This window comes from Lampetra planeri, chromosome 6 (assembly GCF_965212315.1).
Source record: "Lampetra planeri chromosome 6, kcLamPlan1.2.h2, whole genome shotgun sequence".
In the NCBI taxonomy this organism is placed as follows: domain Eukaryota; kingdom Metazoa; phylum Chordata; class Hyperoartia; order Petromyzontiformes; family Petromyzontidae; genus Lampetra; species Lampetra planeri.
The window spans coordinates 3,042,266-3,067,826 of NC_136112.1; the positions used below are offsets into that span (position 1 = coordinate 3,042,266).

Below are 25,561 nucleotides of genomic sequence, written 5' to 3' on the forward strand. Positions count from 1 at the left end.
TCCCCTCTGACCTGACACCCCCCCCCCCAACGCTGCCATGCCCGCCGTAGCCATGCCGGTCGGGCCCCTGCAACTCGTCTCTCCCGCTCACGGAGATACAAAGGTGGGTTCGGGCGAGCGAGCGGGCGGGCGGCGATTAGTTAACAACATCAACAACAGCAGTAAACGAAACGAGTTAAACGTCGTCCGAGCTGTTCTCTCTCTCGCGCGCGGCTCTGCGTTGAATGTCGAGGTTTGCCGTCATGAGGCCTAGTCGCAGGCTTCTTGGTCGACTCGGGCCTAGCACCGGCGATGGTCAAATGAGGATTTGCAATTCGCGAATTTGCGTCGTAATTACGTTGTTTCGTGCGGTCAGTGGGATTGCTAAAGTCACTGCAATGGGAATGTGATGTTGGAGTTTAGCCACGGCGTTTGAAGTGTCTAGATTTAGCGGGGGTATACAGGTTACTAGGCCTCCGTTGAGTAACATTCAAAGGCTGTGTTGTGCAGCTAAAAAGTAAACCGACTTTTAATTAAATGATAAAGTATCACGTCTAGCAATACATCGCCTGTGTTATATATGCACTAACGTACTCTCCGGTCGATACAGTGAGTACCATATTGTGGTTGTTAACATTGCCCTTTGCGTGGATTCACTCGTCTCCGTCATAGGAATGTGGAATTAGCGCCCCTGGCAATTGATGGTGAAAGAGATACGAAGCATCCCACGGGGAAACGCCGTTGTTTTACAGCCCGTGTGTTAATCTACTGCTGGTTGAAGCCCTTCTACACACTGTTATTGATGGGGTGGGGGGGGGGTAGTCGTTTGACCATACTTGTACTTCATGCCTCTCTGCACTCTGATCAGTGCGGCTGTGGTAGAGTGAGGCGGGAGATCCGAGACCTTGTTCATACATCAACTCTCTACTCATGTTGGCCGCGGTCGGAAATGAAAATCAGATCGCCGGGTTAACTGCGTATCACACTTGCCACTGATCCATCTTGTTTGTGTATGGGTGTATGTATGTAATATATGTGTGTGTGTTGTGCAACTGCCAGTCATCTCAGTCAGCCAACGAATGGCACTTGGGTCTGTCCCGCGACCTCCTGTCAGCGGGCATTCGACGACTTCACGCAGCCTCAAAGTGAACCTAGCCTGGCACAGGCACCGTGGTGACGTGACCGCCAACTTAGGGGCAAATGGCGGGTGTTGTTGTGTGTATGTTATATTTGTGTGTGTGGTGTGTATGTGTGGTGTGTGTAGGCCGCAGATGAAGCAAAAGATGAAGCTGCCAAGCCCGCGGTGGGTATCATTTACCCGCCGCCGGAGGTGCGGAACATCGTGGACAAGACCGCGAGCTTCGTGGCCAGGTGCTTAACCTGCACGCGGCGGCGTGGTGGCACGAATTTCGGGGAGGGACGATGGGTAACACGTATAGGCTGTGCTGAAATTGTATATCTTTAACTCACCGCTGGATGAAGGAAATCTCAGCATAGATAGATTGAACCAGTAGAATCAGAATATGTATTTGTGCTGGAGGAATCCGATGAGCTATAAAGATCCTTTTTCACAGATTTCCAGTAGGAGCAGGTAATGTGCTAGGATCTCTTAGCAACCTACAACATCTGTTAATACCATGCAATCAATCTTGATTTGAAGCTTTCGTGACTGCAGGAATACATACTCTTTGGTTCTTTCGGTAAAGTCACGTAGGTAGAAAATAAATCACGACTTTTCGGGCGCAACACAAGCGTCCGTCATCAGGTGGAATGCAATCGCCCATCAAAATACGAACCCGGCTCGATGCTGCTTAGCTTTGGCAAGTGAGAAAGCTGACACTTGATTATAATGTATTTTTGACAATCTCTCAGGAACGGCCCGGAGTTCGAAGCTCGCATCCGTCAGAACGAGATCAACAACCCCAAGTTCAACTTCCTCACGAGCACAGACCCGTACCATGCCTACTACCGCCACAAGGTCACCGAGTTCCGCGAAGGGCGTGGGCAGGAGCCGTCAGCCGCTGTTCCCAAGATCATGCAACAGCAGTTGCTCATCTCACAGAAGGTGTGCTCGCGCTTCCAAGGCCAGTGGGAACTCTGCTGGGCCTCGGTGCTTGCATCGAACAAGGACGGTCACTGCATCGAGCGCTTTCAGATGCGCTTCTGCGGCCGTCTGGAACGCTCTTTCTTACGATATTAGGAAGCCACTGGAGCTGTGCAATTTTCAATCTGAATTGAAGATGAATTTATTTCGAACTGCTTTTAGTTTGTTGTCCTTCCCCCGCACCTCTGATGAGCACGGTTGGCTAAGTACGGTGCGAAAGAAGTTCAACATACATACAGGCCGGACTAGACCTTCCTCGTCTCCACTGCAAACGTATCAGGCGGCACATGCTTTCCTCTCCCAGGTGGATTTCAGTTACACTCTTGGCATCGTGTCATGAGATGTATAACGCCAGTTTAGCCGCTTCTCCACTGCTCGACCCCATTTGTATCAAGTGTGGCTGAAACCCGTAATTGATCCCATCTTCTCAGTTGTGCAAATTGTATTTCCGCTATTCTGTCGGCATCTTGTCATGAGACACGGTGCGGTTAAATTACTTGACCACAGTTATAATCAAGGGTTGCTAGAATTTCAAATCGAAGCCGGCAATGCCGACTCAGCGTGTCTGACATTTAGCTTCTTAAGCCACCACCGGCCACCGTTAGGCCACGTTGCCGTGCCACATGCAAACAGATCCCTCTCGAACCTCAATATTCCGGCACACGATACACTCTCGCGGTTGTGATGTCTCTTCGGTGTGAGCGCAGGTGCAGGCCCAGGTGATGCAGGAGACCATCGTGCCGAAGGAGGCACCGCCGGACTTCGAGTTCATGGCGGACGCGCCGTCCATCTCGTACTTCGACCTGGACGTGGTGAAGCTGACGGCGCAGTTCGTGGCACGCAATGGGCGCAGTTTCCTCACGCAGCTCATGGCCAAGGAGCAGCGCAACTACACCTTCGACTTCCTGCGGCCACAGCACAGCCTCTTCCACTACTTCACCAAGCTGGTGGAGCAGTATACCAAGGTTGGCTGGCCAGGCAGAGAGGGGAGCAGTAGACGAATGTGGACCTGTCAGGCAGTGAGGAGCAATCAACTAATGTGTCCATGGAGAGAGGGCAGCAGTAAGCTCAGGTGCATTATGGGGTGGAGAGAGGGCAGCAGTAAGCTCAGGTGCATTATGGGGTGGAGAGAGGGCAGCAGTATGCTAAGGTTGACCCGCCAAAATGGGGAGCGCTACACAAGGTATGTTGGGCAGCGAGGGTACATCGATTAGAAATCGTAAGGGTATTAATTTTTTATAGTGTGTTCAATATTTGTTTGACTTTGTAATTGTAAAAACAAGAAAGGATGCATAAATAACAAAAAAACTAGTGTCTGTTGAAACACAGGACTGAATAGAGATTGTATATTACCGTCGTGATGTTATCTTTAACCCTCATGTGATGCTTTATGCTTTTCTTTTTAATTAGATCCTGATTCCTCCAAAAGGCCTGTTGCAAAAACTTAAGAAGCAAGCTGAAAACCCCAAGGATATTTTGGATCAGGTAACTTGGATAATACGTGGTAATCTGACTTGGAGATACTGAACACCATTGGTCATTTAGGGATCGTTAAACATCAACAGCACACAAAGCATGCCCTGCGTGGAGTGGTTTTCGGCGTAACTTACACTTTTCAAAAACACAATGTGTGTCACGATGTTTCTGCAAAGCATCAATATTTCAATCCACTTTTTTTGGAGGGGGATGGACAAAAGTGCACTCTTCATACGCTTTTGAAAACGTTCACAATGTGGAACGATCCCTTTAAAGGCGAGACGATATGAAGACATATAAATGAAATAACTTTTAAATGCAAACATATAACCAGTTTACAGCGATAACTATTCTAACTTACACGTGGGAAGCATGTTTGAGATTCAACAGCTCCCCCAAATCTTGCACACAATCCTCCCCAACACCACGTGCTTATCTTTTTTTGTATTTTAAACAGGGCTCCCATTAGGTTCTGGACTATTGCACATGATAGAGGGGCTAAGTGTTATAGCCAATAAGCTGATTTAGCCGAGTTATTGGGTCATGGGTCATATCTTTTCTGAAGCTTTAATATGACACCTCATTCACCGATAATGGTGGCGTGGCATAGGAAGGCTTCTGGAAACAAACTTTCAGACATACATTTTAACCCGATTATTATCTAGATACTCGAAAGCTCTGTAAAGATGTAAATCAGAATGTCTGAGAACATCCTGCATGTCCCGTGAAGAGCGAGATCTGAGGGTTGCCTGTGTATTTACAAACGCCCTCGACGTTTTTTTGTCGTTTCAGGTGAAGTACCGCGTGGAGTGGGCAAAGTTCCAGGAGCGCGAGCGAAGGAAGGAGGAAGAGGAGCGCGAGCGGGAGAGGGTTGCGTACGCCCAGGTGGACTGGCACGACTTCGTGGTGGTGGAGACCGTGGACTTCCAGCCCAACGAGCAAGGCAGGCAGCCTCACCTCTCGCGCTCTCTCTCTCTCGTTCGCTCGCTCAACGATTTCCAGGGAGGCAACGAAGCGAGTGGGTTTTTAGTTGGCAGCTATATGGTTCATGCTGTGGATCTGGACTTTTAGAGAGCATTTTTTGTTAAATTTCGTAAATAAGAAGGGGATAAAAACAACAACACTTCAAAAGTGTATTTCAGGAGTGCCACCACAGTTTGCTGCATTCTGCTGTATTGTGTAAACACGTAAGTGATGAGGGCCAGGTCAGTAGATGACTGGTGAGTGGTACATTTCTGATTAAGTTCAGGTTAGAGTGTCGCATCACTGTCAATAAGTTGGGGTGTCCACACGTCCATACTGGTGTTCAGGTCTTTGTACGTAGAACGACCATGACGTACGTCCGAGTCGTGTACAAGGTATATATGTGTGTGTGTGTCCCACATACCTTGAGCTTGTTCGATAACCTCACCTGGGTCTGCCCACTCTCACCCCACTGCTCACTGATGAAGAGCGGTGCTGGTGTCTACTGTGTGGGGGGTCGCAGTCCGCTCATTTTAACATCGAATGTCGCGTTTGGCGACATCCACGTTGTTAAAGAAAAAATAAACCTACCGATGGAGCCCAGCTCTAATGAATAAGCGGCTGAGAAACGTTAAAAGACGACGTCCACCACACGTCATCGGGTTTTTCCCACCCCCCCCCCCCCCGGTGTCCGCGCAGGAAACCTCCCTCCGCCAACAACGCCCGAAGAACTGGGGGCACGCATCCTGGCGCAGGAGCGCTACGAGAAGTACGGGGAGAGCGAGGAGGTGGAGATGGAGGTGGAGTCGGACCACGAGGGCGACTCGGACGACGGCAATCGCCAAGACGACGACGACCAGGGCAGCGAGAGCGAGCCCGAGCGCGACGATCGGCAGCGCAGGGACGATAGGCAGCGCGGTGGTGCCTCCTCCTCTCAGCCCACGGACCAGGACACCCAAGTGCAGGACATGGACGAGGTGACGTGGCTCAGTGACGTGTTCATTCACATTTGAGTGTGCCAAACATCCCGATATAGGACCCCAGAGCTTGGGCAATTGTTGGTGCCGGTTCTGGGCGCCCTTCCCACCTGTCTGCGGTTTATCCGCACCTCCGTGCAACAACGGTGCGTGTCACAAATGAAATGGCATTTTGAGATGCCGTTTATGTAGTGATGCCGTTATAAAACAACGTTGTATTCTTTATGTGATTAAAATGGCTTTCACGAACTGTTAGGAGCTATTCAAATTTAAAATGTATTACGATGGTTTAGATGTGTTTAGTTTGTTGTCCTTCCCCTGCACCTCCGATGAGCACGTTTGGCTACGAAAGAAGTTCAACGTCCATTCGTACAACACACTGGAGAGCAAATTCAAATGTAGTTTCTAGGGGCCATTCTTTGACACAGGGAGTTTGCTACAAGAGCTTGTAAATTGAAATGTTTTCATCTCATGGCATGACTCTTAGATCGTCACTCTGATCGGAGTGAAAGATAACGAAGAAAAATGAAAGCCGGAACGGTGGCCTGGAATACTTATGGAGGGATTCATAGCGGCCGAGTCGGCCGCCACTTGATAGTGACGCAGCGATTCACTCTCGTCACGATCCAACAAATTGTTACGATGTGACGTCCAGGGTTAACAACGCAAGTCCATAATCGTTTTAACATTTCAGTACCGGTGTAAAAGAGTCCTGTATATGAATTGAAAGTAATTGTATATTTGAATTGTATGATTGACGTGCGGCAAACCCTCTCTTTAACAGAGCGTGAAAGGATCACCGTGTAATCTCGCCGAGAGGCTCTGATGATAGGCACTAGAAGTAGTCACTGCCGTGCCTTCTCTGAGAGCCTTGACAAGATGTGACGATCTACTGACAGAATTAGCCGAGAGAATCTGAAGGGTGCATCAACATTGATGGGCTTTGTGCGCGTGTGGGTGTGTGCGCACGTTTAGGGATCGGACGACGAGGATGATATGCCCGCTCCGCCGCTGCCCGAGTTGCCAATGCCGCCGCCTCTTCCTCCCGCCCTTGACCAAGTGATCATCCGCAAGGATTACGACCCCAAAGGTGCGCGTCCTTCGTCCTCGGCTACACCACTTTGTTGTTCTCCATTGTGGTGTGAGCAAAGGACGTCTAGTAATAGGTTTTTACCCTTTCAACTGGTACAAAAACTGACACCTTTATACAAGGCATCATGTTTGCAATAACCACAACACAAGCAGTCAAAATGCAAAAATGCTTACCCCGAGCTCTCAATACTCTGATAGTGCGCTGTCTTTGAGTTGTACGCCTTTTGGCGTCATCTGGTCCAACACCAATGGAGACTAGGCTCTAAGAAAAGCTGTCTCGGGTGTGGACCAATCAACTTCAAGGACAGTGCATATCATTATCATCATCAGAGTTGTTTCTTTTTGTTTGCATTTTGACTGCTTGTGTTGTGGTTATTGCAAACATGATGCCTTGTATAAAGGTGTCAGTTTTTGTACCAGTTGAAAGGGTAAAAACCTATTACTATATTTTGCCACTGGTAAAGGAGATGTCTCATAGTGCAAAGGACGTCTGTTGGTAGTTCACCCATTTAAATCAGCGCTTTTAGTATCTCTTAACTCCCTACCTCCAGCCAATCCATTCTGTTGACTCCCTGCCCCTGTTTAAGTCCAGGCTCAAGACTTTTTTATTTATTTATCTTCTGTTTATGACTATACCTCTATAAAACAACAACGCTCACCGTTTCTGTTTAGCATCTTGACATGCGATCACACACATACACACGGAGGTTGTATAAAATCCACGTCTTTTTAGTTTTTGTTTTAACAAAGCTATCGCCGATATAAACTTTCACGACTCTGAACCAGACCGACCAACCAACCTTGTTTGTTTCTTCGACGGGCAGCGGTGCGGCCCACGGCACCGGCGCCCACGCAGGACGAGTTCCTCGTCTCTCCCATCACGGGCGAGCGCATCCCCGCCAGCAAGATGCAGGAGCACATGCGCATCGGTCTACTGGACCCGCGCTGGATCCAGGAGCAGGAGCGTTCCATCCGCGAGCGGCAGAACCAGGAGGAGGTCTACGCCCACGGTCAGTGGCGCCGTTGGTGCTTGCGTTGCCTTCGCCTGCCGGTCGTCATGCTTCTTTGAGAACTGCCTTTTGTGTTTTAGTGTTTGCAGTCCTTCCCCCCCCCGAACCTCCGATTTAGCACGGTTGGCTACGTGCGGTGCGAAAGAAGTTCAACGTGCATACATGCATCGTTGTTGCTTCTCCGTTTTTTTTTTAATTGGCGGAGAGACTGAAATTGTAAAGTTTACAGCAGGGTTGGGGTAACTTTTTTTTTAAGTGAGGGCTGCATATAATTGCACTTTTCACGGCCACAATCCGGTTGAATATTATACATTTGAGTGGCACATCCAGGGCTTGTGAGAAGTACTCTGGACAGAGGCAAAACTTTATAGTTCGCATTGTTTATAAAAATGTCTCTGTAGAACCTCTCAAAATTAAGTAAGCCAAGGTGCGCCACTCTTAAATAAGCTTGCGAAGTTCACAGTGGGACAGCACCGATTAGGAAAACGAGATGGGACAAAGCCTGCGGTGTCGACTGTACGGCACTGACACGACTTGTCACGTGCCCTCCTAGGCCTGGACATCGAGAGCAGCCTGAAGCAGCTGGCTGAGCGCCGTACCGATATCTTCGGTGTGGAGGAGACGGCTATCGGCAAGAAGATTGGGGAAGAGGAGATCCAGAAGCCCGAGGATAAGGTGAGAGAGAGAGAGCTTCGTCTCGTCGGTTGGGATGGGCAAGCTCGTTCTCCTCTGCTGGACCCTGCTCCCGTAATGTTTTGTTCCTCGTTCCGTTGGTCTTTGCAACCGTTACGATTCTTGCTTATTCCCTCGCTGCCTCGGTGCGTCACTGCCTCGAAGTCCTTTTCTGGACGGTTGCTTCTGCTTCCCTGATTTGACTCGGCTCCTTTTTTTCTTGGGTCTGTTGTTTTGATGCTCTTTGGTTTTTTGGGTAAAGTCACGTTGGTAAAAAATAAAATAAATTAAAATTAAAACAACTAAATAAAGTTTAAATTTAGTTGTTTTCATTTAGGTTTTAATTTAGTTGTTTTCATTTTTATTTATTTTATTTTTTACCTATGTGACTTTACTGAAAAAACCAAAGCGTATGGATCCTTGCAGTCACGAAAACTTCAAATCTGTTCTTTTGACGTTGCGCTGCTTTGCAGCGTCTGCAACATCCTCTTTAGCCTTCCGCGTGCATTGCTTCGTGTTGGCGTGAACACGCATGACCTAGGCTAGGTGAAGAGCAAATATTTCTGTTTGCGGAATCAAGCTACTACTGTCATTCGTCTAAGCTTCCCTTGCTACCACACTCTGAACTATTTAAATTTATTATTTTACCAGGTAAGACCCATTGAGCTATTTAACTCTTTTTCAGATGCGACCTGGCCACAAATGATAGCCCAATGAAGTGGCTTATGTGGAAATGTATAGCAGCCGAATACTTTTAAACGCATTTGTGTCTAAATGTGGAGGGAAATACCTGAGTAGGACCCGGAGAAAAATCTACGCGACCACGGAGAGAGAGACACACAAACTCTAAATATATACAGCAGCAGGCGTCGGGGTCGGGTATCGAACCCACGACCGCCTGTACAACCATGCAAGGTACTTAACATCTCGCCACCGTGTTCCAACTCCTCTCCCGCAGGTGACGTGGGATGGCCACACGGCGAGCATGGCGCGCACGCAGCAGGCGGCGCAGGCCAACATCAGCCTGCAGGAGCAGATCGAGGCCATCCACAAGGCCAAGGGCCTCGTGGGTGAGGACGAGGCCAAGGAGAAGATCGGGCCCAAGCCCGTGGTGTCGGGTCGCTCCGGCCCGCCGCCGGGTCCCCCGCCCGGACCTCCACGCTCCAACTCGGCCACCTCCAACTCGCAGTCCATGTCCAACAGCATGCTGCCCAGCTCGCGCCCACCGCTGGTGCGTAAGCGATCGCATCGGGAAAAAAATGGGAGAATTCCGCTAATTTCGGTCGCGGTGCGGTTAGGAGATAACATTCGGAGGTGTTAATGACGTTTTAATTCGTCGCTTTTTAATCTAGATTTTTTTTTAAGGCTCGCGATTCATGCGTCTAGTCACGTGAAAGAATTGGATGTTTTTAAAGTGGGCAAATTTGCTTATCAAGCTTATTATCCCCCATCATGTCCACCCAGCAGTGTAAGTGGGGACAACACACTCAATTAACAGGTCACAATATAGAGTTCGTACACAGATTGCATCAGTAGATCTCGCTAAAAGAAAATGTACCGTTGGTCCCATTCATGTGTTCATTAGTCAGTGGTGGGCATTTTGCTTTATATTACAGCTCTTTGTCAATCCACTGCTAGATGAAGGCCTCCACACACAATGTGTAGACATGGGTGTCTCTTTTTTTTGTTAAACAATAGTCACGCCGGTTAGTACGGATTTCAGAAAGGAGGTAGTGTGGGTGCGTTTTAGTGGTGGCCTTGAATCGAATTCAAGATCACCGGGTTCATGGCGCAGTCAGCCACACCACTGTGCTGCCACTGCTTCCCCCGAGGAATTGATTTAGCGGAATTATATTTTTGCAGTTGTTTAGGTCTTCAGCCCAAAGCTCCTTGACGTTGTGCGTCGCGGGTTCAGGCGGATGTTTTGTCTTTTTACTTTTAGGGAGGATCGCGGCAAAATGTTTTAAACGAGTCTCCGACGCTGCTGTTAATTTGAATGGGGAATGCGGTGCTTGTGTGAAATTCGTTAGCAATCTGTGAAAAGGATTCAATCGGTGTTTTTCTTTTCCTCTCCACTGATGTGTGCGTACAATAAGAACATTTTGCACCCCGTGAGTCCTTTTTTTTCTCGAGTCCTGGGAACTGGGCCCAAGAAATCAAAAGTGTGTGTGTGTGTGTTGACCAGCTATGACGGTGTGAGTTTTGGCACCCAGATGATAAATTCCAACCTTAGCACAGTTTGCTTAACAAAACCTTCACCAATACAGTATGCAAATGTATGCCAATGCGTTCTTAGATTAAGGGGGGGCAGGGTGGTTTGCTTAATATGAGGATTAAAGCTAGGGTTGATTCCGCTTGTAGAGCTGGGCTGCGATTTGCGTTGGGGGTCTAGGGTCTAGCATTGGGATTGGCATTACGGTTTAGATTTGTCATTTTTGGGGTTTAGAGATAGGGCTAGAATTATATTCTTGGTTCTTTCGAAAGAACCAAGAAGATGAATCCCTGCAGTCACGAAAGCTTTAAATCGAAATTTAGAATTATATTGTTTTATTATTATCGTTAATTTATATAAGACATGGTTCAGGTTGGTTGTTCGAGTTTGGGTGTTTGCATTTATTATTAATATTAGGACACCATTTTGGTCGGGCGCTAGAGTTTGGGTGAGCGTCACGGTTAGGGATACGGTTTGTGTTTGGTGAGGGCTCGAGCCCGGGGGGGGGGGGGGGTTCCTGACTTGTCTGACGCGCGTGCGTGCCGGTGCCTCCCGTTGTGCAGATAGCGCAGCCGATGCGCACCACGGTGGTGCAGGCGGTACCTCTGCTGCCCCGACCTCCCATGCCGCCCATGCTTCGCCTGGCGCCCACGCCTGTCCTCACCACGCAGCTGCCCCCGCAGATGCTGCCCGGGCCCTCACGCATCTCCGTGCTACCCATGCCCCCGCCGGGCATGCCCTCGCGGCCCCCGCCCATGGGCGTGCCCACCGGTAACGCCACCTCTCCCTCTCCTCTCCTCGCCGTTGCCGTTATTTTCTTTACCTTTTGTGTTGTTCTTCTTCTTGGTTCTTTCGGTAAAGTCACGTAGAAGGGAAGTAATAAAATAATTAAAATAAAACATAAGAAAATACAATTCTCACGACGTTTCGGCCACAACGTAAGCAGCCGTCCTCAGGTGAAGACCAGGTCTGTCGGGGAGACAGCGTCAGACGTTGTGGCCGAAACGTCGTGAGAATTATTTTATTATGTTTTATTTTTATTATTTTATTACTTCCCTTCTACGTGACTTTACCGAAAGAACCAAAAAGATGAATCCATGCAGTCACGAAAGCTTTAAATCGAAATTTTGTGTTGTTGTTCGTGCGTGGGTTTTTCAAGTCGGAAGTGAAAGCGATTTAGATTTTTCTGCTCGAACGAGCATGCAGGCGATGCTCGTCTCTTGTGTACAGCCCTGCATAGCCATGTTGGAAATTCCTCGTTCCTGTTGCAGGGACGAGTCGATCCGTAGTCCAAGCACTGTTGACTTGCCCACAAAGTGATACAATTTTTTTTTATTGACCCCGGAGGGGTGGTGGGCTGAGTCAACCCCCAACCAGGATTTCAACTCGCAACCTTCCAATTGCGAGCCGCCGGCTTCACTGCTGAGCCACTTTATAATTACATCAGTGTCTCTCGTGTCACTTATTCGACGCACGGTTCGGCTCCTACGTCCTCTTTTGGAGATATATTGTGAAATTGAACATTCTGTCCCCCGGAACCTAGGCTGCGATTAATTTAATTCAGAAATGCACTCTGCAATTGCAGTTGAGTACTAACTGAGAATTCTATTCCACTACGGTGGTGGTGGCTGTGTCTTGTGCAGTAATCGGTGACTGGGCGGAGATTGTCTTACTCCGCATTTAAGAATCTAGTCCAATCGTGGGTTACGGTTGCACGTGTTTTGAATCCCAAGATCTCGGCAGCCACAGTCCCAGTGCTGCCCCCATAATTTAGAACTCTCTCGCCTCAGCCATTCCTGCCTTCGACTCCATACCCCTGCTCAAGTTAATGCTAAAGAACTTTTTTTCATTTGCCGATTAGTGACTGCATTTTGACGCTTATATTATGGAGCTACCCGAGATCGAAGCTTACCCAGTCACCTCACTTTCCACGTGCATAAATCACACTTACATCTCAACACAACTGACGTTTGTGTGAGTTATGTTGAAGATGGAAATGTCTCAGACACTCGCAATTCAAAACACACCCGCCGACGTCGTCGTTGTTGTCCTGGCTGTACCGTGTGTTTGTGCGCGCGACAGTGTTTGTGGCCACCCAGGTGGGCCCCCCGTCAGGCCCGGGAGGGGGCCGAATGCTCCCCCACCACAACGCGCCCTCCCAGCAGGACGACGAGCCGGCCTCCAAGAAACTCAAGACGGAGGACAACCTCATTCCCGAGGAGGAGTTCCTACGGCGCCACCGGGTGCGTGGGTGTTGAGGATGGTCGGGCGGGGGGCGACTGCCTCACGCGTAACCTGAGCATCGCGTAATCATCGTCGTCATTAGCTGGGATCCGTCTACTGCCGGTCGAAGGCAAAGTTCACCCGTGCTCAAAACGGTTCTCGTCATCTTGTAGCCACTGACCGAGTCGCCCGGAACACGCTCGATTTTGTCAGATCGCGCGAGAACTTAGATGCTATGCGGGAGTTGAGCCTGTGGATAGTGCTTGGACGGGCGACCCAGCGTGTATCAAAGTGGTTGTCATAGGCTGCTGCTGCTGGGAGGCTACGTAGCATGCAGCAGAGGGCAGTGCAGCAAAATCCATTGTTGTCACCTATCGCCGACCAACCTGCACGGACCAGCATGGTGAAGTGTGGTTAAATAGCCCCTCACATCCTGCAAAGTGAAGGGAAACCATTCGTCCAGCAGTAGAGTGACGAAAGGCGCTGGTAAAGTGCAGTACATGCCAGTTTGTTTCACACGCTTGTATGTACGTATGTTGAACTTATTTTACACCGTACTCGTCCGTGTCCTGTATTACCAATCCGCGCGCTCGAGGCGGCGACACTGAATGTGTTTTGTTGTCTCTCTGCCGCAGGGTGCCGTGTCCTTCAAGGTTCAGGTCCCCAACATGCAGGACAAGTCGGAATGGAAGCTGAACGGACAGACTCTGAGTTTCAACCTCCCGCTTACCGACCAGGTGAGGCCACCATCACTGGTGCTCCTATATATAAAAAAACTATAAACTTTTTTATTTTACCAGGAAAGGCCCCACTGAGCTGCGTTGCTCTTTTGTCAGAAGCCACAAATGATAGCTCAACGAAGTGGCTCATCACGTGGAAGTTTATAGCAGCCAAATACCCTAAACGCACGTTGATTCTAAACATGGAGGGAAAAACCAGACGACCCGGAGAAAAATCCACCCTTGGCGCGAATTACTTGGCGTAGTACGGTGTCCAAAAGAGGATCTGGAAATGGAGCCCAAACTGGATGGTGGAAATCTTGATTTGAAGCTTTCGTGACTGCAGGAATCCATACTCTTTGGTTCTTTCGGTAAAGTATTAATAAGCTCTACTCTTTGTATGATAGAGTTTATTAATAAACTCACGGGACTGCTGCAAAATTTAATCGTAAAAAAAAATAGCATGGCCTCTGCGCCACGTTTCACCGCCTTGCTTTCCTCTCTGCCGTCTGGGCAATAATCTGGGTGGTGGATGTGTCCCCTTACTAGGACTGCCCATTGGGGTGGAGCTATAGGATGGTGAGGAGGGGGATAAACAGTGGAGACTGATTCAGTAGATGATTGATAGCTCTGGTTGAACACTTAAACTGAAATGTTGGTCACAATTCAGCCGGACATACAGACAAGCATCCCCTGTGTAGCCATTAACAGACTGTTGGGGAAGTCTGTTAATGACGGCCGGCACAGCACACGAAGGGAGTGGCGATGTTTGCACATTGTACCAGGAACTCATTTGAGGCCGAGTCAACCTTGGGGAGGCCCAGGGCCGTGTCAGAAAATCGTCACTGGTGTTGGCCATGAGCGGGAATCGAACTCGGGTCTCTGCTGGGTTCCTATGTTTATGTCATCGGTATGGAACCGGAAAGAAAAAATAAAATAACTTCATCGGTACCGAGGCTCCCACAAGTCCATGCGGGAGGGCGTGGCACAGTTTGGCATCGGCTATCGTAGAGTGCGGTCGTGTCGCTACAGTTCTCTGCGGTGAGTACAACGTCTTTAAAACTAACGGTGCTACGCCTCTCTAAATACAATTAACGCCAAACCGTTTGCGCGTTCTGAGATTCGCCGGCGAACAAGACGCCCACCCTGAAACTTGCAGTCGTCTCGGAATGGGAAAGGGTGATTTTTACCGATCGTTGTGTTTTTCTCATCTGCCCCTTCCAGGTGTCCGTCATCAAGGCTAAGATACATGAGAGCACGGGCATGCCGGCTGGAAAACAGAAGTTGCAGTTTGAGGTAATGCAACTGACACTGACACTGGTGGAATGTTACAGCTGTGCTTTTTTTTTACATGAGGTTAAGGGTGGTGATTTTTGAATTCTTTTTGTCTTAAAAAATGTCCTGAAGTCTGCTTTCCACATCACACCGAGCAGTGCATCACCCAGTGTGTTAGAGATTGGCCCGGGGAAAGGTGATATCATAAAGCGGCTTCTGGTGTTCCCTTAAAGTACTTTGAATCCACAGTAGGGCAGCCATACTTCCCTACACACTTGCCAGAGGAATGTTCGTTTTTCACGTGGCAGTCAAATAAAAGTCACACGGCAGTGAAATAAAAGTCACATGGTAGTCAACCCGAGGCCAATTAAGCGAAAAACCGACATGATGGGGTTTTTTTTCTGCAGTCATTGGTTCACTGGGCTGAGACAATAAACTCTACACTTCATCACAGGTGGCGGAAACTTAGATTTAAATCGGAATATTTGTCTATACTGGAGGAATCCGATGAGCTATATAAAGTACAGATGTCCAGGTGGTTCTCATAACTGCCAGCTCTGTGACCAGCCCCTTGAGCCACACAAAGTACGTTCCCTGCGCCTTAAACAAAAAAATGTTGGGCTACTCATTAAAAAAAACAGTGGGGGGGGGTGGAGGTTTGCTGTGTAATGTCAGCAGGTGCCCTTCGGGTGAAATATTAAACCTAAATAAACCATGGCCCCTATTTACTTGGCGTTGCTGCTCATTGACAACCCGTTGAGGTGCTTGTAAAAACAGAGCTGTGATCCTCAAGTTGACCGTGTGTGTGTGCGCGCGTGCGTGTGTTCTGTCTTGCAGGGTATTTTCATCAAGGACTCCAACTCGTTGGCCTATTACAATATGCTCAACGGGTCGGTCATTCACCTGGCCCTCAAGGAGAGAGGCGGTCGCAAAAAGTAGTGGCCCTTTCGGGCCGCGTGGTTCGGGATGCGTCAGGTCTTTGGTTATTTTTTTTTGTGACCGATGAGCGTTGCGTGTACCGTGCGAGAGGTCACGGGTTCTCGATGGAACCTCCCCGTGGGTTTTAGTGCGAGAGGTGAACCCTAAATGTGACAGTGGGATTTTATTTCTGGGACTGCTTCACCGTTTCATATTTTTGCGGGGAAATCATTTTGATACGAACAGTTTCGTTAAACTGGTCGTGCTTCCCGATGATGGCAGGATGTGCCGATGGAGGTATTTTCTTAAAGTTAGTTATCTTGCGTTGCTTTTTACAGCAGAGGTGGCAGATTTTTTTTTTATTGGGTCTGGCAGGAAAAACTCGGGTAAGCCAAACCAATAGACAACATTCACTCATCCAAAGGGATTTGCATAGTCCACATCCAGTTGTCGTATTGCATTGGCATATTAGCGGACTCCAATAAAAGCTGCCAGATATATCAGTTTATTTTTCTAGTGAGAAGTCGAAAAGACCAGGTTGTCTCATGTACAAGAATGTCCTGGATATGCCAGCAGTCACTCTGGGTTGCATTGACTGGGTTGCCAATGTGCGTTCTATTAGAACAAGTGCTGTCTTCAGCACTTGTACTAATAAGTGAAACTTTTTAACAAGCGGCAAAGATGTCTCGAGTAAATTGATTGGGGCGGGGGGGGGGGACTCTTTTGTAAAGGAGTAAACATTGTTTGGAAATCTGAAAGGATGAGTACAAAGTTCTACCAACTTCTAAAGAATCCAGGACAATTGATTTAACTCGTTTATTTAGAATGCAATGAAGACAAATGCGTGTTATTCCCATAACGTGGATTCATTTTCTGCAACTTATCCTCGTCAAAAGGAGCGCCGTCGTATTTGTTGTCGTTTTTCTCTCCGTGCCCCGAAAAAAAACATTCCACCAGTTAATTTAGAATTAGGGCAGTCGCTCTTTTTTCTGTTTCCCTCGATTCTTTTTGTGCACGTCGCAGAACAATGAACATCCCATTTCACAGAACAGATGCCAGGCGATGCTGGATTGTTGGCGCCAAATGCCAAAGTGGGAACTCGTTATTTGTTGCAAAATCGTATCACACCCCCCCCCCCCACCATCATCATTGTTCTTTCATTTCAGGAGCAGTTGAAATAAACTTTTATTGAAATGTACTTTGATACATTTTTACTGGACTTTGCCGTCGTGTGATGGTGTGTACAAGGGACTTGCAATCAAGTCACCGATCTGATCTGTCTGCTTGGCAAGTCGTAAAAATGGCGAAAGTTTCTTATAAACCCACGCGTCTGCCCACCGAGCAGCACAGTACAATGGGTGCCACGGTGGCTAGGAGATGTTAACTACCTCGCCTGGTATACAGGAGGTTGTGGGTTAAATCTTGACCCTGACACCTGTATATTTGGAGTGTGCATGTTCTCCCCGTGGTTGTGGATTTTTCTCCGGGGCCTCCCGTTTTTCCCTCCACATTTAGAATCAACATGCGTTCGGAGTATTTGGGCTGCTATAAATTTCCACAAGATGATAAGCCGCTTCGTTGCGCTGTCATTCGTGATCGCCGGGTTGCTTCTGAAAAAGAGCTGTCCAGCTTGCAGAGGGCCTGACCTGGTGAAATAAACAGCGTCAACGCTGTTAGTCGAGCGGCAGGTCACGTGTGCGGTGAAGTGTGAGCACCTTCCCACCTCTTCCCAAAACCAAAGTTTGGCCAGCATGGCAGAGGCAGGAAAAACATTTTTCGAGAGGAGCTCTCTGGTGCTCCATCTCGTCAAGCAGGGGTGGGGAACCTTTTTTCTGCCAAGGGCCATTTGGATATTTATAACATCCGCGGGCCATACAAAATTATCAACTTAAAAATTAGCCTGTTATATTTGGTCAAACATTTAATTAACTCACCGCCAATGTGATGGCTGGAACTGCTTCTCTTTGGTGAGGTGTGTGATGTTAGCTGGTATTGATGATGTTGCTACTTCGCAACTGCTTTTCCAGGTTTGCTCCTAGATTGATTGAATTTCGAGTCCCACCTGCGGTTGCCTTGGCAGGGCCACACCAAATGATTTCGCGGGGCCTTAAACGGCCCGCGGGCCGGACGTTCCCCACCCCTGATTCTAGTGGATGCTCTTACGCCAGGGCGTGAGCAAGTTACCCTCTACAACAGCGGGGCACCAAACCTGTGGTGCGCGGACCCCCTGGTGGTCCACGAGGCTTACTACAGAGGGGTTCGTGGAAAAAAACTACAGGAATCTGAATGTTTATACTAGAGAAATCCGATGAGCTATGAAGCTCTTTTTTTCACAGACGTCCAGTAGAATAACGTCCTCAAGGAAGGGTGCAATTTCAAATGATTACCTTTAGCGTGTGGTGGTGGTTTGTTTAATATTGAAAAGGGGTCCGCACACAGGTTTAAGAACCGTTACTGCAATTACATGACTGCACCTTTATCAATGTAGTTGGCCAGATTTTTTTATAAAGTGTAAACTAAACTAAAACATTGTATTATTAAACTTTTTATGTTACCAGGTAAGGCCCACTGAGCTATTATCGCTCTTTTTCAGAAACGACCTGGCCACAAATGATTGCTCAACGAAGTGGCTTATCATCACGTGGACATTTATGGCAGCTTAAACACTCTAAACGCGTGACATTGATTCTAAATGTGGAGGGAAAACCAGGAAGACCCGGAGAAGAATCCACGCGACCACGGGGAGAGAGACAAACTCTAAATATATACAGCAGCAGGCTTCAGGGTTGAACCCACGACCTGTACACCAGGCGAAGTAGTTAATCTCACCACAGCGGCGGTATTAGTGTACGTGGTGATTAATCCTTAAGTGACAATGTCAGCACATCGCTCAAAGAGGCTTGTTATAACTCGCCTACAGTTGTGCCGAGCATTCTTGATTACTGTACTGCAGTCTTGAATGATTTTGATACCGAACCGTCTGTAGTTGCACACGGTCCATTTTCCGATCCACTGCTGGATGAGGCGCTCCCAAAGCGGGTTGTGGGTCGTGGAAGATGTTTTTTTTGACCGTCCTGTGCGCGGTAGTTGGAACACGCTGGGGCCTCCGATTGGCACGGATGGCTACGTACGGTGGCGAAAGAGGTTCGACTGTACGGTCTAACGTATACATACGGGCATGCATCGTCTGTTGTGGCATCGCGCAGGCACGTAACGGTTGTTGCGACACTTGCCCTCTGCAGATGAATAGCCGGCAACAACATATAACGCAATGTTTTATGCGGCACGATTGCCCGTCCCACCACACCAGTCCGAGCGGTCTGATGCGGGTCGCCTGGCGGCGAATTCTGGGTGATTTAGGAGTCACGCTCATGGTGGGTTCAACTACTCTTTGGAATCAACACGCGTTTAGGGTGTTTGGCTGCCACTATAAAATTCCACACGACGATAAGCCGCTTCGTTGAGCTTTCATTTGCATACCTGTGAACCCCTTATCAGTACCCTACCTTATTACAGCCCAATTCAGACCTTATTGGCCACCCCCCCGTGCCCTTATACATCTCAACGTTCATCCTACAAAATCCCATCACAAGGGAGAAACACAAATAGACAATCTTCACCACTCCTACACTCACCACTAGTACACTTACCATGTTGAAACGGCTATACGCCGTATGGACCTGAAAACTCAATTTCCCTGTGTAAGAATACGGGGTAAACCCGTATGGGTTGACACGGTATGCACAGTGCCGGATTACCCTAGTAGCAAAAGTAGCTACAAATGTTCTGGGCCCCGCACTTTCAAGGGCCCCGCGCTAAATGCTTTCAAGCTATCAATTCCAGATGAGTGATTCTGCACTTGCTCTATCACTATAGTACTATACCGCCTTTAACTATTATGAACGACTGGGTGTTTAATGTTAGCGATTTGTCGTATTATCTGGCTGTATAGCAAATGAAAAAATACAATTGACTTTCCTATGCAAGTGAAACATGTGTTTTAATATTTTTCCTTTTTTTTTATTTAGGGCCTCTTTATAACAAACGCCACAGGCCACGCACGAGCTTAATCCGGCACTGGCTTGTGCATGTGACAGCCAGGTATAGTCGAGCACACGTGGACCACGCACGGCTTGACCTACTACCGTGCGTGCTGTGCGTTACCCTGCAGGGACCAGCAGGTGGCTCTGAACGTCGCGAGAGAGAAAGAGTCGAGGGCAGTGGTCCTCCACTCATTGTCACGAGGTGTGGGTTGGGCGGTGTGGTGGTGGGCACATTCGCCCGATAAGAAGTCACCAGCAGTGTGTGAGAGGGGCCGCCACACATTTGAAACCATTGAGGGGGGGGGGGGGGGGGTTGTGACAGCAGCACGGTGATGATGATGGTGGTGAGTTGCCTTCATTCTGTGTGTTGTCTTTGGGGGGAGGCGGGGGGGGGTCACATCATCAGGGACCGCACTGAAGGCCACCACCATGGGCTCCCAGTGGCCATGACGAGCACCGGTCCGGGGCGTTCGGAGGGGAGTCCCAGCCGGAGCCCTGCCCAGACTGCCTGCGCCCTGCCCAGACTCCCTGCGCCCTGCCCAGACTCCCTGCGCCCTGCCCAGACTCCCTGCGCCCTGCCCAGACTCCCTGCGCCCTGCCTCATCCAATCTCGGCGGTCGCTTGCGGCGGTGCCGCTTTTTGTGGGCGTGAGACAGAGGTCGCAACCGGGTACCCGATACCCGTACCCTACCCGATACCCGCCTACCCGTACCCAGCCGGGTACGGGTACCCGTTTGCGACCCTGGTGTGGCCGGGTACGGGTAGGCCGTGAGTCATTGGTGAGTCACCGTTTGTCACTCATTTCCCAACGTCTTGTCTCTTCTCACAATTCAAGTTCCTAGAATAAACCCACACGCGCCTGCAACATGGCTTCATCCCAGAGGTCGCAATCAGGTACCCGATACCCGTACCCTACCCGTAGCCGGCCGGGTACGGGTAGGGTACGGGTAGGGTACGGGTAGGGTACGGGTAGGGTACGGGTATCGGGTAGGGTACGGGTACCCGTTTGCGACCCTGGTGCGGCCGGGTACGGGTAGCCCGTACCCTACCCGTACCCAGCCGGGTACAGGTAGGGTATGGGTATCGGGTAGGGTACGGGTACCCGTTTGCGACCCTGGTGCGGCCGGGTATGGGTACGGGTAAGGAATCAAAACCCGTTTGCGACCTCTGGCGCGAGAGAGACGGGCGACGTGGATGTCGATACCGCCCCCCCCCCCCGGGTCTCTCGCACTCAAGGAGATGGAAGTCGTCCCGAAAAAAAAAAATTACAAAACGTCAGCACGAGAGGACAACAAATCCCGTATGCAACGAATGCGACTTTAATCGTTAGCTTGACTCCGACTGCACATTGACAATTTACAAAAGTGCCTTATTTGCAGGTCCTATAATCCTCTTGCCTCGGACTGAAGCAAATGCTCGTGATTGGAGACGCTTCAATCAACGCCCCTTGACATGGGGTGCGCTCCTTGGGGAGGCGCATTGCTCTTCTACGGTGATTGTACATCGACAAAGGAAACAAAACAATACACATATAACCCCCCCCCCCCCTCCTCATCGCACTACATCATTATTATTATTGCCTTACGCTTTTCGATTATAAAAGTTGGTCAATCGAGCCAACCGATGGAAGTGTTCTGTGCGATTTCAGAATTTCGGAAGAGATGCTGCACCCCCGCGACAGGCTGGGGCGATGTGCGGGCGATCTTGAGCCGAAGCGGTGACGCCCGAGATACGACGGAGTCAAGGGTGGTAAGCGCCAAGTCCCTCGTGTAAACGTACAGAGAGGGGGGGGGGGGGGGAACTGGGGGAGGGGGTTCAAAGCACGGCCCCCTCGCCCCCCCAACTTGTTGCGTCGTCACAACCGCGTGACATCGCATCGGTCGCGCCCGGCCCCCTACGCGTTAAACGTTTCGATGAGTCCATCCGTCCATCTGCACGCGCGCACGTGCGTGCTTGCGTGTGTTTAGCGTCTTGTCTAACTAAAAGCGATTTTCCCAGTTTAGTGATCTAGCCGTCGAGGGCAATACGCGCGTAATTCAATACCATGAATGCGGTAAACTTGAACGTGATTTTCTTTTGCCCTTTACGGTGCAAAAACAACATTTGCTTAAATTATATTCAATTTCCTATACCGCAAGTAGTCGTATTATATTCTTTTACACGATTGCTTACATCAGTTAATACAAATCTGCTGCGGAACTGTAACAGTTAACATGATATTATGACCAAAAAAAAAAGGGGGAAAAGGGTGTGGCAAAACGGGCAACGTGAACATTTCGAAGACGAAGTTGTGAAGGCGGAGAGATGGGGGGGGTGGAAGTCGTGTCCGTAAAGTCGGCACGTCGAGCTTAGCCGCGGCGGCCCAACATTGCGACCGAGAGCCAACGGACGTGCGGCCGACGCCGTGGCGCGAAGGCATCCCCCGCTTTTGGGGAGGTGGAGGCCCCCACGCTCGCAAAGCTCCGGCATTCGGATTCTCTCCGTCGGCACTGGGACGCCGGCGGGGAGGAACGACCGAGGAAGACTTCTCCGTTTCCCTCGCGGACGGCGGCGGCGGCTGCACGCTCCATCGTCCGGAGGTGCGAGCAGCCGCGCTTTTAAAAAGTTTACATTTTCCAGTCGAAGACGCTCCCCCCCCCCCCACCCCCACACAGGCAATCTCGTCGCTCGCCGACGAGATTGCCCGCCCGCCCGCCCGCCCGCCCGCGAACGCCTGCGGTGCGACGACGCGGCGTGGAACAGCGCGAGGGAGAGGGAAGCAAGACCCCGGGGGGGCCACGCGAAATCGGGATTCTCGGTAACCACCCCAAGTGGTCAAAACACGGCGGGTAAACAAAGTGCAGCGGGACTCGCGAGTGGCCTCCGTGCGGGAGCGGCTCGCACCGCCGCCCCCCTGACGGGATTCCGTCGGCAAAAGGGGGTCGCTCATTTCTCGTGGCGGCGTTTGGGATTCGGAAAAACTTCCCGTCCTATCCCACGGCACGCACGATCCCGTGAAATGCCTTTCTCTCGCCGTCTCTCAGCCCGGATCCCATACCCCCCCCCCGCTACCCCTCCCAGCAATTCAACGTAATGTCCAGCCCTGATGGGTTTATACAAAAAAAAAATCAGTGTTGTATTTTACTTTACATAACGACCAAGGAATTATTTGTATTTCCGACTCTCCCTCCTCCCCTCCTCCTCTCACCCACCCTCCCCCCCCTCCACTCCCTTCCAACTCCCCCCCCCCCCCTGCCACCCAACTGTGAATTCGAAATCGTTAGCGCATGTGCACGGCCGTCCCCAACCCATCAGAGATACGTCTCCTCCAGAGACAGCTCGGACAGGATGCTCAGAGTCGAGCGCTTAACTTCCGGGTTCATGTCGGGGTCGGCGAGCGAGTGGCCCTCGCCGAGATCCGCCTCGGCCTTCCCGTTCTTCGAGTCCTGGTGGCCGTTGGCCAAGCGGTCACCCTTCTCGCTGCCGCTCCGTTTCTTTTTCTTCTTCTCCATCTTGAGCCTCTCCTTCTCCTCCAGGGCCCTGTTCTTCTCCTCCTCCTTCCTCAGCCTCTCCCGCTCCTTGTCGGCCTTCTTCTTCATCCTCGTGTCATCCTTGCCCGGCCTGATGCTCGCCATGCTGCCCGTGGGTGACAGCGGAGCGCGTGCGATCGTCGCGGTGGAGGAGGGCGAAGGCGGCGTGAAGTCGGAGGGAGCCGGCACCGGCGCGCCCTTGCTGTCGTCGTGCACGGCGCGCGTGCCGTACAGCCGGTGCACCGACGAAGCCGGATACAGGCTGCCCTTCTGCTCCTTCCACTTGCCGATCTGCTTCTGACGCTCCGTCTCGATCTGGCTCTCTGTCACCTCCAACTCCAGCACCTGATGAGTTGGCGTGAGAAGGGAGGGGGGGGCGGGGTTGGAGGAGAAGAAGCTGTTCAGCTCGGCACGGTGACCAAGAGAAAAATACCGCGCTCCCTTCCCACTCTCTTCTCTCCTAGCCGCCTCGAAAACATGAAAAATGTTTTCCGATGAACGTGGCAAAGACCGCTGGCAAGTTCGGTGGGCGGCCGGTGGACCCGGTCAACGCTCGACACGCTCGCGAGGCCCGAGGCTCACATCTGGGAACGTTTAAAAAAAAAATTTGGCCCCCCGATTTTGACACGCGTTACTCGAAGCCAAGTTCTGCGATTTGGGTCGCCCTCTCTCGGTTGCCAGTTTTAGGCGAACGCGCGTGGAGGAGCGAGGATGTTTATCCCAGACGATCCCCCCCCACCTCCCTCCCCCCACACACCCCCATTCAAAACCACAACACTCCCAACACAGCACACGCTACAGATGTTTAGGCTCGTGAACAATTGACCCTCTACCCGCCCCCCACACAGACTCCACCGCACTCTCCCCCGAACCCGCCCGTTCAAGAAATTGTCACGATTTGGGGAGGGGTCACGATTTTAAGATGATCTAAGCGTCGATTCTGTTCTGCCTCGTTTGTAGCGTCTCCCATCCGTACTGTCCTGTTCGTGTGCTGCCTGTACAAATTTGTTTGCATCATTGCAACGTCTCACATGTACTCTGCCCCATTTGTACTCACCCCACCCGCCCCCCCCCTGGTATGTGCTCCTCCAACTATGTGTAGTAAAAAAGAAGATCCGTAGCACTTGTCTGCCGTTTACATATTGACATTGACAATCAACGTCAAAGTGGAGGTTGTTGCGGTGGTCGAGGTGGATCACTGCCGTTGATCAAAGCTTCTCGGTTCCGCTATAATCTGCGCGCCATTGCGCCCGCTGGTCCAATTTGCGCGACTTTTTACGTAACCCCGTAACCCTTTGTTTTGATTCTCGTGTGTTCATTGTTTCCCCCCCCCCCACCTCCCCGTTTATGTTTCACGCGAAATCGCCCCGTGTAAGGCACCGTGCACTTTCGAATCGTTATCACTCCACGTACTGTCTGAACTTTGAACCGCCGGTCGGACCCCACCGCCGGCGTTCCCACCTCGTTCTTTACAACCATTCTCCAGCGTTCGGGGGGCACTCGTGTAAAGGCACGCGTCTGCCCCGTTACCCAATCAACTCGTCAGATCTCGGAAGCCAAGCGGGGAGGATTGTGGAGTTGAAAGCAAGCTCCGATTAGCACGGTTGGCTACGTACGGCGCGAAAGAGGTTCAACGTACACACTACATGAGTTTCAGATTCACCGACTTGTGTTCGAGGCTTTAAATGGGCTTACTCCATCATACATCCAGATGGTGATTCAGCCACACATTCCTGCACTGAGATAAGTCTCTGAGATCCACAGCCATCGTGCCCCTCCACCCCCCCTAAACTCCACGTAACCGCACTCCAGGCTCCGAACCCGGAGTCCCCAACCGGGTTTATTTGTCAACACAGCGCCCAGGCTCTGGGATTCCCTGTCCCACCTTGGTGGTCATGAACTCGCAGTCGATGCAAACTTCTAAAAGTCTCGGATGAAGTCACCAACTACCTGTTGAAAACGTCCTTCCCTCTCTCTCTCTCGAGTTCCCGATCTAGTCCCTCAAGTCTTTTTCTCTCCCCCGGTTATTTTTCACTTATAATCCTCCTTTACATGCACGGCACTCGCTCTGAGATTCGCTGTTTAAGGGCGCCTTCTAAAGATTAGTTATTAATCACGCGTTGGCTCTGGCCGTATGTTCGTCCGTCTGAAACGGAGGATGGGGGGGGGGGATCGTGAAGATGATCCCATGCGGACTCAACTTTAGGCTAAAGCTATGCTGCTGTTAGGGATGCACCCCAGAGAAATACAGCCAGATTGACCAAAGCGTTGATATTCATAACAATGAGACTTTATGGAGCGTCGTAACGTGGCCCTGCCAAACATGAAACATCAGTCGTTAGTCAAAATCATCTATTTCTCATTGATGTGGGATAATGGACAAAAATGG

General features: G+C 50.3%; 2 protein-coding genes across 2 annotated transcripts in view; one reads left to right on the forward strand and one right to left on the reverse strand.

Annotated features, from left to right (window-relative positions):
- The first annotated feature begins 17 nt into the window (after positions 1-17).
- Positions 18-16,839, forward strand: SF3A1 (splicing factor 3a subunit 1). The gene is made up of 16 exons (XM_078595270.1): positions 18-103; positions 1,244-1,350; positions 1,852-2,044; positions 2,791-3,048; positions 3,494-3,568; positions 4,352-4,502; positions 5,222-5,499; positions 6,475-6,589; positions 7,416-7,601; positions 8,155-8,276; positions 9,232-9,504; positions 11,049-11,256; positions 12,568-12,728; positions 13,344-13,445; positions 14,652-14,723; positions 15,540-16,839. Exons 1-16 carry the CDS (start codon positions 38-40, stop codon positions 15,639-15,641), a joined length of 2,469 nt encoding a protein of 822 aa, XP_078451396.1. The 5' UTR covers positions 18-37; the 3' UTR covers positions 15,642-16,839.
- A 6,073-nt stretch (positions 16,840-22,912) lies between these two features.
- The window catches only part of TBC1D10A (TBC1 domain family member 10A), a 44,710-nt gene continuing 42,061 nt past the window's right edge, over positions 22,913-25,561 (reverse strand). The window contains exon 9 of the mRNA XM_078595271.1: positions 22,913-23,517. Coding sequence (XP_078451397.1) covers positions 22,954-23,517 — 564 coding nt within the window. The 3' untranslated portion in view covers positions 22,913-22,953. The remainder of the gene's footprint in view (positions 23,518-25,561) is intronic.